This window comes from Corapipo altera, unplaced genomic scaffold (assembly GCF_003945725.1).
Source record: "Corapipo altera isolate COAL_440 unplaced genomic scaffold, ASM394572v1 44, whole genome shotgun sequence".
Taxonomy (NCBI): domain Eukaryota; kingdom Metazoa; phylum Chordata; class Aves; order Passeriformes; family Pipridae; genus Corapipo; species Corapipo altera.
Window position 1 is genome coordinate 5,857,842 of NW_020884880.1, and position 13,984 is coordinate 5,871,825.

Genomic DNA, 13,984 nt, shown 5'->3' on the forward strand with positions numbered 1-13,984 from the left:
TTGGAGTCAAAGTACCGGCAGAGGGCAATAGTGTTGCATACAAGTGATGAACAGGCCTCCAGTAAAATCACCTTCTTTGACGCAGAAAAATACAAGCCTATTATGTACTACATGAATATTAAAGAAGGCAAAAGACTTCTGCATAGACTATAATTTGCTCCTATTGAATCACATTCCTCCTAAATTTAAAGCATATTTACATGCTGACCCAAATCCAGCAACCCTCATTCTAGTTTGTATTTAGTTAAAGTAGATCACAAACTTAGTTTATTAGCTGCAGTTTAACACTTATTATTTTCTAAATTAGAACTAATTACATTCCCTAAAGTAGAAAATGAGATCAACAAGCCATTTCACTCCGTGCTAGCAAAATGTCAATAGGATAATATTAAGTACATGCATTTTTATTCAAATGTAAATTGACAGCGCTTTTTTTTAAATCTTTGAATATTTACAGAAAAGACCATGTGGCTGTTTAACAGGCCTCTGCAGACTAAATTAATTCAACAGTAATATGAATATAAATCAACTTTGAAGAGCATAAGTTAATTGACAAGGAATGTTTTTCCTTTTAAAAGTCTCCAAGCAAAGAAGCTTCAGGGGTTTGACTTGGACTAGTGCTAAACTTGGTTCCAAGGACTACATGCTTATTATTAGTCACCCAAGCACTCTCAGTGTGGTCTTGGATCATGCTTTCTGGCTTAGTTTCATTTGAAGATAATACAGATTGTATGGCCAGACTGCTCCACAGTGTAACATCATTAAAGTGCAGTTAGTGGGAGAACTGGAGACGGAAGTGCCATTCATGACTGGAACTGCACTGCCAGGGCAAGAGTAACGAGAAGGTCAAAAAAAGCCACTAACGGACACTGGATTGATAATGTGTGAGTGGTTGAGAGTTTTAATTTGCTTTCTGATCTAAGATGGTCAGAGAGGGATACTAAGAATCTTGACAGTTGAGCAACTGTAATGAGACGTTACTCATTGTCATAGAAACATAGAAAGGCTTGGGCTGGAACAGACCTTAAAGATTGTCTAGTTCCAACCCTTCTGCCATGAGTAGGGACACCTTCCACTAGACCAGGTTGCTCAGAGCACCATTCAACCTGGTCTTGAACACTTCCAGTTATGGGGCATTTGCAACTTCTCTGGGCAAACTCTTCCAGTGCCTACCACCCTCACAGTAAAAAATTTCTTTCTAATATCTACTCTAAACCTTCTCTCTTTCAGTTTGAAGTCATTAGCCCTTGTCCTGTCACTACTTGCTCTTTTAAATGTTTCTCCCTATCTTTCTTGGAGGTTCCCTTCAGGTAAGAGGTCTTCGCAATCTGAACGTAAGAACATTTTATTGTCTTCAATCTGCTATTCAGAAAGTGTGCTAAATTCTTGCAGATGAGGAAGTAATGAAGGTAGATCCTTTGCTGACTGAGGAATTCTAAGCCAACACTCCTCCTTCTACCTCCATCTGCCTCTTATGTTGAATCATTTTTCTATATCAACAAATACAGATAAAACAGTTATCTGAGGTATGGGAAAAGCTATGTCAATAATGTAAACATAAATCAAATTACCTGATTGACATGATCTAGCTTTGGACAGGGTCTTCCACCATTGTAGGGTTTTTCACGGAGCCATTTAGACCGAACCTTCACTCCGCTCCCACAGGATTTACTACAGCGAGACCAGTTGGACCACTCACTGAGCTTGCAGTCTGAGGGACAAGGAATAATACAGGCTTCCTCAATGTACCCTGCATGAATGGAAAAGAAAGTGAAATCTCTTCAGCATGTCACTTTATCACTTCTCCCTGAAGCCCTCGTCTACTTCATTTAGATTGTCCAAAGTTTGACTTGACAGGACTGTGTGAATAGAGAGATTTCTTCATCGTTAAGGCTAAATTAAATTTTGAAGAACATTGACACATATAGCTGGGGACTGTGTTAGAGTAGCAGCTGAGCATCCTCACCGCTATGTTATTAGGATTCACACTCACCAGATTTCAGCATTCAAACTTTCTGACAGCTACAGCGTAATTGACACTAACCAGTTCTTGGCTGCATCATTCTTAATTTGTATAAACAATATGTATTACTTTTTAAGGAAAAAAGGTTTAATTAAAGGCTACTCCACAACTGTATCAAGTAATTTAATTGCAGTTTTAAATAAAAAATCCAACTGAGAAGATATGCATCTCGCCAGCCTGGAGCAAGAGAACTTAATGCCTTGTGACCTTTGTAAGGCTAGAAAGAGAGAGTAGCCTGCTACATTAATGATCTGCCGATTAACAATCATCTGCCCCTAGTAGCACACTAAATAATTGCACTGAATGGAAAAGCAGATGTTTGGTTTGGATAAGTCATCAGTCTTGAGAGGTTGGAAGCAGTATGACATGATCTGCAGGGAGTAACATGAGGCCTCAATTCACTGAATAAGTGAAAATGTCTTTCTTTCAAAAGCAACATATGGCATAGCTCTAAAATATGTGCAATTTATTAGAATATTTAAGGGAGAAGTTATAAAACCTCAAATAAAAAGCTGGGCTTTACTGTCTTTTTACAACACTATCCTGAATATACATGAACTCTCACCTGCCCTTTCCTGTGTCAGATCTACAAGGTATTCACTATTGCCAAATGTTCACTTTAAAGATTAAAAAAACCTCAGTGCATTTAAAAGTGTCTTAAAATATTTGATGAAAACGGTTGAAAAATTAACTCTTGGGTAAGATCATTCTCAAAAGATTGTCAAAGTTTGCTAGGCATGGTTTAACATGTTTCTGAGAAATACTGAATTTGTTTAGTTTGAAGGTGATCACTGTCTTTTCATCAGAGCTGATGTTAGCTGCTTTGTGTTTTAACATATACTTGTAAGTAAAGCTATTCTGTCTCTTCTAAAAGTAACTAGTAGTAAGCAATCACAAGGTGTGTAAAGAATCAAAACACTTAAAATATGTACTTATGTCTAGTTGTTTCCATTGATTTGTTTTAGACATAAAGAAGTTTTTTTTTTAAATATATGGTAGCATTCAGACTATTTCACTGTCAAATTCAGGTGATGATTTTATCCTTATGGTTTTCCTCTGTTTGGAAGTGTTAAATAGTTAAATAAATATACAGAGCACATCCTGGATTTGAGCACAGAAAAACTACTGCCCACCATCTCCACATATTTCCTTAAAACACCTAGAATGTTATGAGCTTGATTGCAAGCATATTTATTAAATATATCTTGCCATTTGATTGATCAGCTCAGTGATGATATATGAAAGGGACACTGTGTTAAAATACATTTGTGAAGATCGTATCACTGAATATCAGAGGTGGTGATATAGATTGTCCTGCAGCAGTAAAGCCAAAATTGATTACATTTCACCTTACCTGACATCTCTGAGTCTTAAAAATCCAATGCACCCTATGTCACAGTTCCATCCTACACTGAACCTTGGTTGAATAAATATCAAACTCTGTATCTTCACCAGAAATGAGGTTTCAAAAAGCTCTCTTAGGTGCTATACAAAACCATGCACTCATACAATCAAGAAGCTACTGAATGAAAATGGACAAAACCAAAGAAAGTTAAGAATAACAACTACCTCCAAGCAGTAAGTGATATTTATTGTCTCATAGAACTAAGCAAAGATTTTACTGCTCTATGAATTGTCTTGAAATTCTGAAATGCTGCCTTGACTTTCAACATGACTTCTAAAAACTTTTTTTTCTGGAGAAACCTTTCTACTATAACACAGTTATGCCATTTACCACCTGTTAAATTTCTATCTCTGGTAATTAAGGTCTGAAAGGACCAAATTCAAGTTGTTTTAAATATATTGTACATCCTTAAGTAGGTAACTTGAACCGGTACAGGCTGCTTCAGGAAGACTTTATTTTAAGGACTTCCATAAACCTCTGAGTTTATCTTAATAACTCAAAGGCATCTTCCCAATCTTTGCCAAGATATTCTCCAGTATACCACAACATTTTGGGAATTTCATAGCACTTCATAGCCCACCAAAAGAAGCTTATGTGGAACATACTAAACTAAAATGATTGACAAATTAGAAACTATTTTGCCTTATTTCCCTTCAGTTCATCCAAACAAGGACAATAAAGCTTTGGGGGTTTTGGGGGGTTTTTTTAGATAATGAGAATGTTAATTGTTAATGTTAATAACAAAGTTTAATATTAGAACCTTGCAGATATAAATTGTATCAAATACATTATATTATATGCAAGTTCCAGTAAAATTTTAATTACACTGAACTATATTTCAAGTAATTCCATAAAATATCAAATGAAACCATATCACTACAGCAACCTTTATTCACACTATCTATGAAATATCTACATTTAAGTCAGACACTAAAACTGCCTTACTATAGAAGGTAAAAAAGCCGGAAAACTATCATATTACAGGTACAGAGTCTTAGTAAGAGTCATAACATGGAAAACCACAATCTTGTTTATATGTTAATGCATTTTGTAAAGAACGCAGATGTTCAGTTGACAATTCACACACACTTTATAATGAAAAAATACTGAACTGCAGTCTTATACTGGTTCCTTAATCTTATAAGCTTCATGAAATAGCTACTGTTCACTCTACAGCTCTTTCCTATACCATCTCTAGTATATCTGGCCTATGACGCTCTCCTCTCCTCCTTTATTATTTCCTCAGAAAGACATCAATACCCAACTCCATATAGAAACAGTTGAAAAAGAAGAATGGAAAAGAAGAGAATAAGAATGGAGTCAATAATTGAAAGCACAAAAAGAAGCTCTAACGATGTAGGAAGCTCCTGAAAATGTGAAACATTATTGCAGAGCAGAGGAAAAAAACCACCTATTATTATGTAAGACGCAAGACAAGAATAAAAAAACCTTCTAACCACTGGTATACTAAGAACACTGGATGCAAAAAAAGGCCAAAGAGATGAACAGAAAAAAGGTATCCAGAAAGAAGTTTCACAGCTTCTTCAGAAAGAAGGAAATAAAATAAAATAAATAAACAAAGGACCCAATGTTTAGGTTGGTTCTTCACCCAGAGGGTGGTTGGGCACTGGAACAGGGAAGTGATCCCAGCACCAAGCCTGCTGGAATTCAAAAAGCATTTGGACAATTCCCTCAATCACATGGTGTGATTCTTAGAGTGTCCCGCACAGGGTCAGGATTTGGACTTCAATGATCCTTGTGGGTCCCTTCTAACTCAGGATGTTCTATGATTCTAAGAAGTTACTTTTCATGTCAAAGAGACAGAAGTCAAAACAACAGAGGAAATGTAAAACAAAATAGAGAGTGAGGGGGAAATAGAGCAAAGGGTAAGAAAAGACAGGGAGAAGGAAGAGGAAATAAATGGCTCAGAGAAATAAATTCAAGAGAATTATAAAGACACACTGCATAGGGATAGAAAATGAAGAAAGAAGAGAAAAGAAAAAAAAACACCATGCCATAAGCAAAAGCTTGGTGAAGCACAAGCAGAACGAAATGCTCTCGATAGCTTACTCTGATATCCCCTGAACAGACAGTGAAATGTAATGAAAAACATTCTCAAAAATCAAAATAAAATAAAACACTGGCCTCTGATTTGCATTCTATGTGTAATTAGTATGCAGAATGAAAATGACCCTGTTCTATCTGACATCAAAAAGTTTTTGGCATATTCATCCCTTGGCATCTTTTCCTCTCAGGGGCCTCACTATTTTGATCAACAGACTATTTACCATTTAGCTATGCCACTGGACTCCCTTAGAACTAAGCAGAAGTAGACTTCAAACTGCTTACAGATACTACTTTAGTCAAGAAAGAAGAGTGAAATAAAAAAATAAATTACTTGTTGTAAATGACTTGTTCCACTCCATGTACTACCTATTGAATAATACGTTTCAGAAAAAGCTTCTCTGGAGCTTGTCATCACCTCAGACTTCCTTCTGTGTCTATGATGTCTGCATATCTTTGAGAGTGATCACGGATGATAAGCTCCGTAAGTTCATAGCAATCCTACCTCATATCCAAGAAAGCAGATGTTTAGGAATTTTGAAAAGTTTATATTTTTTGTAGTTGTTTTTAGTTAAATTTCAAGTGTTTGTATTTGTAAACTTTGTTCACAGTGTAAAAATTTCAGCAAGAAAGATGTTTCAGCATGTTGTTATATAGAAAAAATATGTTAAAAAAACATAAACACAGAAACCAGAAATATTACATGCAAATGGGACTGGTGATGCAGATACATAGTTTCTAACATAAAAAGGACATGAATGAGCCATTTTTTAATTTACAGTATTGTTTTCAGTCTGATCAAATCATCCTTCAAAGTACAAGAGGTACTGGAAAGAGATGCCTATCTCTAAGGGCCTATGCCTTTTCCCAGGGCAGTAGTTTCTTGATTATTTCAGTTCCTATCAGCTGAACTTCACGAGGCTGGGAAATGGGCAGTTGTCTACTATGAGCAGGAACATGGTTATTCTATCATTAAAGATTACTGAACCACAATTTAAAAAATGGCTTTGAACCACTAGGATTATGAACAGAACTCATTAGTAAAAGGGGAAAGTTACTGTCCCCTTGCTAATTGGCTATAAAATCTGGACTCCTAGAACAAAGTCATTAACAGATGTGATGGATAATTTATAAGGGAGGACTCTAATGGACTTCACACTTTTTCTAATGACAAAGCAGGTTAAGTAGGTGGATACAGGATTTTTCCCCACAAATTGCACTTGTAGTGTGTAAGAACAGACTGACTACTTGAGTTGAAGGGTGCAAAATGTGTAAATATAAACATCTTACAAAGTGTTAACATGAACTCTTTTGTCCATAGGACTGACAGTTATGCTCCTGCTTTTATGACCAAATGTCATATTATGTTTTCAAAAAAATCCACCTGCAATGTCAGAATGGTTTATGTTCTTATCATAATTTTTTTTTTTTTGAGGAAATATCGGAAATAGGAAATATATATCTTCCAGGACCTAGAAATATACAAGTATTTGCATTTCATTTGTAACAGAAGATATGTATTTTTGGAGACTATTCATATTTCTTTTGAGCCATGGAAAGGCAGCTTGAACACCATAAGACTTTTTTTCTTTTCTTTTTTTTTTTTTTCTGGATTACCTCTCAAACCCTCAAAACCTGAGAGCAATTGTTCGTGCTTAACTATCTCCTACATCAGTAGTTCTGTCTCTGGTGAACTAACTACTGGTCTTTGGGTGAGGGATGACTGCTTCAAGACTGATGACCTGTTGACAAGGCAGATGTGGTGGCACCACAATGCAGAGGCCTAAGGTAGAATTTATGGTGCAAGAAAAAAGGTAGCATATTCCTAGAGAACACACAACATAAATATATATTTTAAAAGAAAATCTTAGAAAATATATGAGCTATGAATCACCAAAGTATCCTAATAACAATTTCAGAACCTTAGGTTACTACCATACTAGATTAGAAGTCCCTATAGGAAATAAATTTACTTTTGAATAAACATTCAACAGAAACCCTCAATTAAATTTTAACACTGATATTTTTTTCTGGAGAAATTTGCATTGCTTCAGGTTAGAATACTGAAAGTCAAAACCCACAGATTTAAAAAATCCTAATAAAAGTGGATAAAGCAAGTTCTAACAGACATCCTGGACCCCATAGACTCCATTATATCATACGAGATTTTACTATAGCACAAATAAGGAACTAAATACAAAATTCCTCGATTCACATTGATACTCCTAACAGCTGTTCTAAAAGTATTCACTGATACGCAGATATTCCTCTCTAATCCCCCACATAAGCCTTGTAGCCACAGAGGGCTTTGTAGAGTCAGCACAAATCAATGCATCTCATTTAATTAATGCTAAAGGGGCAAATAATCTCACACTAATAAGGCAGCAGACAAACTAGCCTGACTGCTTGACTGTGCCTAAGGTCTTAACAGTAAACGGACATGAATTAAGAAGGGTAATACGACCTATATAAAAATTCTGCATCTGTCTGCCATGGAACCACGTTTGCCTTTGCTAGGCACACACAAACACAACCACCGCTCAGCTTTTGTGGGTCACGATTCTTAATTGATGGACGATGGAGAAAAACTAGATATTGAAGAGCAGATAGTGCAGTGCCACATGACAGTGGCTTGCTTTTGATTTTTTGTCATGAAAATTCAAGGTACAGTTTAAAGAGACAATGAAGAGAATCTCAATTTTTTTCATAAATACACTGGAACAGATTGTTGGCAGACACATGTCACTATCCACAGAGCTCTAGTGATGACAGGGATAAAGCTATGAAAAACAACTGCTGCCTTTCTAAGAGGAAAAACCTTTCATAAATGACTATTAAGTGAACTATACGTTTTTATATTTCTCCAGTAAAATTACCTATGTAGTATTGAAGAAAAGCAGGAACAAGAGAAAGGGCAATTTATCTATCCTCCATGAAGGAAAACAGGTAAACAACAGCTCAGTTACCACATCCGTTGGCAACTGGCAGCTGTTAGCTCCTCCCCACACTCTGAAGAACTGGAATGGCTGAAAAATACCAGGGGCAGAATATTTCAAATGGCTGCTGAATGGTGTAAACTCTTTCCCCAATAAATTTAGCTCAAATTTGAAAAAAAGTATTTTTAAATGAAAAATCAAAATATTGGGTATATATTACACTGAACCCCACCCCCACAGATAAAAAAGAAAGTGAGGAAAAAACCAAACTGCCTTGTCTCTTTGCAGCTGAAACTTAGGTCTGTTTTCAGCTCTTTGTTTGGGATTTTTTTTGAAGCACCTGTTAAGCTACAGAAAGCTAAGGACCTTCTTCAGAAGGACTCTGCCCTGTGCTACCCAGCGTTCTCATCCAGTAGTAACAACAGATTTATTTAATCATATTTTGCCTTTCCTTTTGTGTTACGGTCACTCCTGAAAATCTGAGAAACTTGTTTGTACGTGGGACCTTATAACTGCACCCAAAATTTCAAAAATTATCACAAGAATCTCCCAATGGGTCTGTTAATTTAGCACTGTCCTTGTGTCATACCTGTCCTTTAGCTCCTTGGTGTCTGTGAAACTGTTACTGTTGCTAGCTCTTCTCAAATCTTTTGAAAATGAGACGTTTCAAGCAGTAAAAAGAGTACTGAAGTATTTATTCTTCTTCTCCTGTTTACCTTTTCTTTTCTGAGTAAGTCAACTGAATTGTGGTTATAAGCACACAGCATTTTTAAAACAGCTTATGAATTTTGTGGCACTGCAGAGTGGATCTGTCTTCTCATTCCTTCCACTCAAAACATCATGACTTGCAGCACTGACCTGTTCATTGCCTCATAAATTTACATGGCACTATTTATATAAAACTTTTGACAGTCTCTCAATTTGAGTTGCTTGTGGCATTTTAAGATATCATAGCATATCCCATGATATATTAATAACATCAGTGTGGGTGCAGTTTGTCCCTCTTGCCAAATTTAGAGGTTGTTGTCACAGCTGAAGAAGTTCAATTATCTCCATTTAGCACCTCAGGATTTCATAGTGTCAGGAGATAACTAAAGTTCAAGTAAAAGTTGGATACGACACAGGAAAGATCTTCCCTTTGAAGGTCTTGATTTCTCTACTACTGCAAGCTAATTGAGCAAATAATATCCTATAAAAATGCAATTACATACAATACTAGTTGGAAAAGAAATAACAGATCCACAGAACAAAGAGTAAAACAAATTTCTGAGTAAAACAGATAACATAGTTGAAAAAAACTGATGAGACTTTGGATCAGTTATAAAATTAGTGAAAAATCCACTGTTATCATTTGTGTAGGAAAATAAGCAACTGTGTTAAAATTTACAAAAAACCCCCAAACAAGCTTGAGTTCTGAATCCTGTCAACTTCAGCTTGAAAAACCAAACACAGATTGATTGAAAGCTACAAGGCACTTTTATTTGCTAGCAGGTGGGGTACTATTGTGATACCACAGAAGTCTCTTGTTGATTTGGCATAATATAGCCAACCCAACGAACAAACAGCACACTGAAATCTAGAGAAGATGTCAAACTAAAGAACTGCCATAGAACAAGGGCATGAAAATAACATGAAAAGCATCATAAATACTGGGAAGGCATAAAATAAGATTTACCTGGCAAAACAGCAGCTTATACATATTGAGAAAAATAAAACAAATCATCAGAACATAATCCATAGATACAAAGCAGACATTCAGAAAAAGCAGAGACATATACTGAAATTAGATTGAAAAATTTATATAACTTGCTCTAGCCCCCTTGTATCTGTAAAAGTATGCTAAACCTGGAAAAATGCTAAAAGCAGACAATAAATTAAGTAAGCCTACACTATTACCTATGTACTCTCTCCCTCAAATGGAACTGATGAGAAAACACACACGAGGAGGGGAGTGGGGGTGAGGTGGAGGGTGGTATGGTGGAATATCAAAGAACCAGACACCTTAATGATCTGATCTAGACAGAAAGAATTCAAAAGAGAACAACATCTAAAACCAAAGCGTTCAGGCTTCCCAATTTACAACAAATATAGTAATGACTGGTAAACACTTCCAGTTTACAAGGAGAGTTAAAAGAGACTTCAAATTTCCTGTGAGAAAAATAAGATGGAACTGCAGAAAGAAAAAACACAGCAAAGCAATGCCCTATTGTGTTTTGTGAAGGATGCTTGTGAGTGCTAATAGCATGTAAACAGCAGTCCTGGCTATAGTAGGAATAACAATAACACACTGTTAGTAGCTTTTCCACTGGATTATTATCCATTGTGGTCACTCTGAGCGTAGGCAACATTCACTGATAAAATCTATCCAATCAGAAATTCCTATCATGAATATATTATATCAGGGTAAACAAGGATGGTTGAGAATATTCTTTTAAGATAATTTTTTATTCCTCTTATATCTCTTTAATTCTTGCAATGGATTTGCACCTCAAAATGCACTGCCAGGGCTTGAAAGCAGCTACATCTATACTTGCTCTACACGAAGAAATTGTCCCTACCTCTTTTTGCAAACCACTTCAAGCAGCAAGTCACCTACCACATACAACACCTTCAATTTCCTCTTGGAGAGACAGCTTCTTCCCTCATGTGTCCTCCCTTGGCTGTTGACACAAAACCTGACAGTCCCCATTCCTCAAGTCAATGAAAACTCATTGGCAGTGGGCCATCAGTTCCCCTAGTTTCCCATAGACTGAAGTTCTTTTAGAGTTTTCCACTTTTCAAAGGTCGTTTCAGACTTAATGCCGAAAGAATATGAACTTCTAACACAGTGTCAAATATAGTTAAAGTTTAAAAAACATCACCAAAGAAACAGGAAAAAGTTTCTGTTCTGTATTTTATAACAGTGCCCTCTGAACAAATCAGATTATTCCGTGACTGTTTTTTGAGCATTCCCTGCCAGCTTTCTGAGGAGCTTTCTAATTCCCTCAGGACAACTACCCAGCCCGAGCAGATCTGTGCTCACAGGACTGCTGGTCGTTAGAGGCAGCTGCATCTTTTGGTACTACAGACAACAAGTGGTCCTGGTCAGGAAAGCAAGCATAGCACGTCCTCTTTAGACTACACAGAACAGGCCTCAACCCAGGGCAAATAGTTGAGAACAGAATTAAAGAATATTCCCAGAGTAAAAAGAGAGATTTTCTGTCCCATAAGAGTTTAGGATTTAGACTTTGTCAGTCAGATTTATTTAAACAAACATCTTCCAGTATAAGCTAACTACAGCAAAAGATGATTTTGAATAAAAATAAACATGGGAGAAAATTCTCCACAAAATTATCTTCCGGCTTTGCTTTGAGGAAATAAGCTGAAAGCTCACTCTTCCACTGTATTACAAAGATATGCTAATAGCTTGGCTTGATACATTGAGTTTCCAATTTATCATAGCTCTAAACAGGAATTAATAGTACAAATTAAAATCTCCTAATTTAATTTAATTGATTAGCTAGCTTAAATTTACCCAACTACATAAATGAAATTTCTGTTATCTTAATTTAACATAAGAAAGTAGAATACATATAAGAATTCAACTCACATTGACCTTTTAATGACACAGAGACTAATATCCAGCTTTTCATACCAATTGCTCAGATACAATTTTTCATTGCAAGCAGGAAAAAAAAACGAACACAAAAACTCCGGTGATGTCAATTAGCACAATTCTGGCTCACTGAAAACCAGAAAGTGCCAGTTTTGATCCTAATGCTACAGATGGATCCCCTGTAGGAAGGAACACTGCTCTCTCCTGAAGCAATATAAAAAGAAAGAATATAAACTCCTTAACCATCCTAGTTTTACACATGACAGATTTATACAGAGAAAAAGTGTTGTGTGCTGTCAAACTCAGATCAATATATGCCTGCCTGTTAAGGTGCTGAAGAACAAATGAAAAGAGATAAGGCTATTTAAGAAGTTTAAAGCTATCTAAAGAATTTGTGGAAATAATTTCAGCCTTTCCAAAATAGTCACATGCTTGTTTATTTTTTGAGAATTTAACCCTTCTAGTTGGCTTTATTCTCAAATTTCTAGATACTGTTACCAGAAAAAATAACAAGATTTGATTTTTTCATTAAAATACTTAGTAACTTTGCATGATTTTACTTTTAAATATTGCACTGTAGCAATCAGTAAAAATTGAGTTTACTATTTAACAAGTCAGCAAAAACGTGCATTGGGTTTGAAGGTATTTTGTGGGACAAAATGCAGCCTAAGCAATAAATATTAACCCGATAATTCTACTTGTACACATATTATGTTAAATTAATTAAAGCAGATAAGTAAACAGAGGAAAGAAAATAGTTTTCTAAATACCGTGACTGTTGCATCGTGACGTTTCCACAAGTCGATTGTTTTGGTCATAGCATGCCATGGCCTGGTAACGGTAGCCTTGTCCACATTCCTTAATGTCTCCTTGTACCTTCATTCCTAGCAATACTTCCATCTTACCCTCTGGTAAAATACAATCTGACCAATTTCCCACAGGCTGAGCACTGTACTTGTCACACGGACAGAACTGATTCTCAATCAGAGGATACAATTGAGAATTTCTGCATTTATCTTTTTTCTTACTTTTTCCTAGAAAGAAGAAATAGTTGTTTCAGCAAGTTTGTATCGGTTTACATTTTTTTCCCCAAAAATTTCATTTAGATTTCCGTAACGAGTGCTTGCAATCATATACATATGCTTAATATTACTTGCATTAATCTTTATTCATTTAGGTTATTGACTTGAATTTCTAAAAGTAGTGGATACTTACAATTTGCTCAAAGGCAATGCCTTTCTTTTAAAAAGACACAATCAATATTTACTTTGAATAAAAATGCTTGGGGAGTACAGTTTGAAAAAGTTAGCAATTAGTCAAATATACCCTTTTTCTCTTATTTCATCAGGAGTGTGCAGTTCAATAACAAGATTTCTGTCTGGGTCAAGTTTTCTCAAGTTGAAAGTGCAGAAGAAAGTAATATGTATCTTTGTTACACTAGTACCTTCTTTCAACATGTCAAAATTCTTTAAGTTAAATACTTTTTATAGTACATTTGTTAATAATTACCATTGTCCCCTCTAATAAGCTCCTTCTATGAATTTGTTTCTGTTCAACTCTCTTCTTGTCTTCCTTCCTTAATTGGAGCATAACCATCCACTCAACTTCCCCTTCCCATTAAAGCTATTTTTAATCTTCTCTTTGGTAAAGTTTGCTTAGTTTTCCTTTCCATACCAGATAGTTCATACAAATTAATGTAGTAGTCTTTGAAAACGTAGTTTTAAAAAGTTTTGTTACTTAGATATAATTAATATTCTGCAGCATTTTCCTTGCTATTCAAAACAAGGCACTGGATACAACTTCGCAGCATCCTTAGTTCTTATATTTCCTACTGCCTTTATTTAGAATAGACAACAGGTACCTCAAGAAAAGTTTATCATTCTTCAGACAACAAAACGTCTCATTAAATGTGCATTTCTCCTCCTCCTTTTCTCTGGAAATAATTATGAATTTACTCCAAG

The 13,984-nt window shown here is 35.7% G+C and overlaps 1 protein-coding gene across 10 annotated transcripts in view; it reads right to left on the reverse strand.

The window, feature by feature from the left end:
* Positions 1 to 13,984, reverse strand: part of THSD7A (thrombospondin type 1 domain containing 7A) — a 282,013-nt gene that overhangs the window by 29,620 nt on the left and 238,409 nt on the right. For all 10 annotated transcript variants that reach the window (XM_027639106.1, XM_027639103.1, XM_027639110.1 and 7 more), the window contains 2 exons: positions 12,794 to 13,057; positions 1,572 to 1,750 (listed from right to left, as the gene is read on the reverse strand). In XM_027639106.1, the coding sequence (XP_027494907.1) occupies positions 1,572 to 1,750; positions 12,794 to 13,057 (443 nt within the window). The remainder of the gene's footprint in view (positions 1 to 1,571; positions 1,751 to 12,793; positions 13,058 to 13,984) is intronic.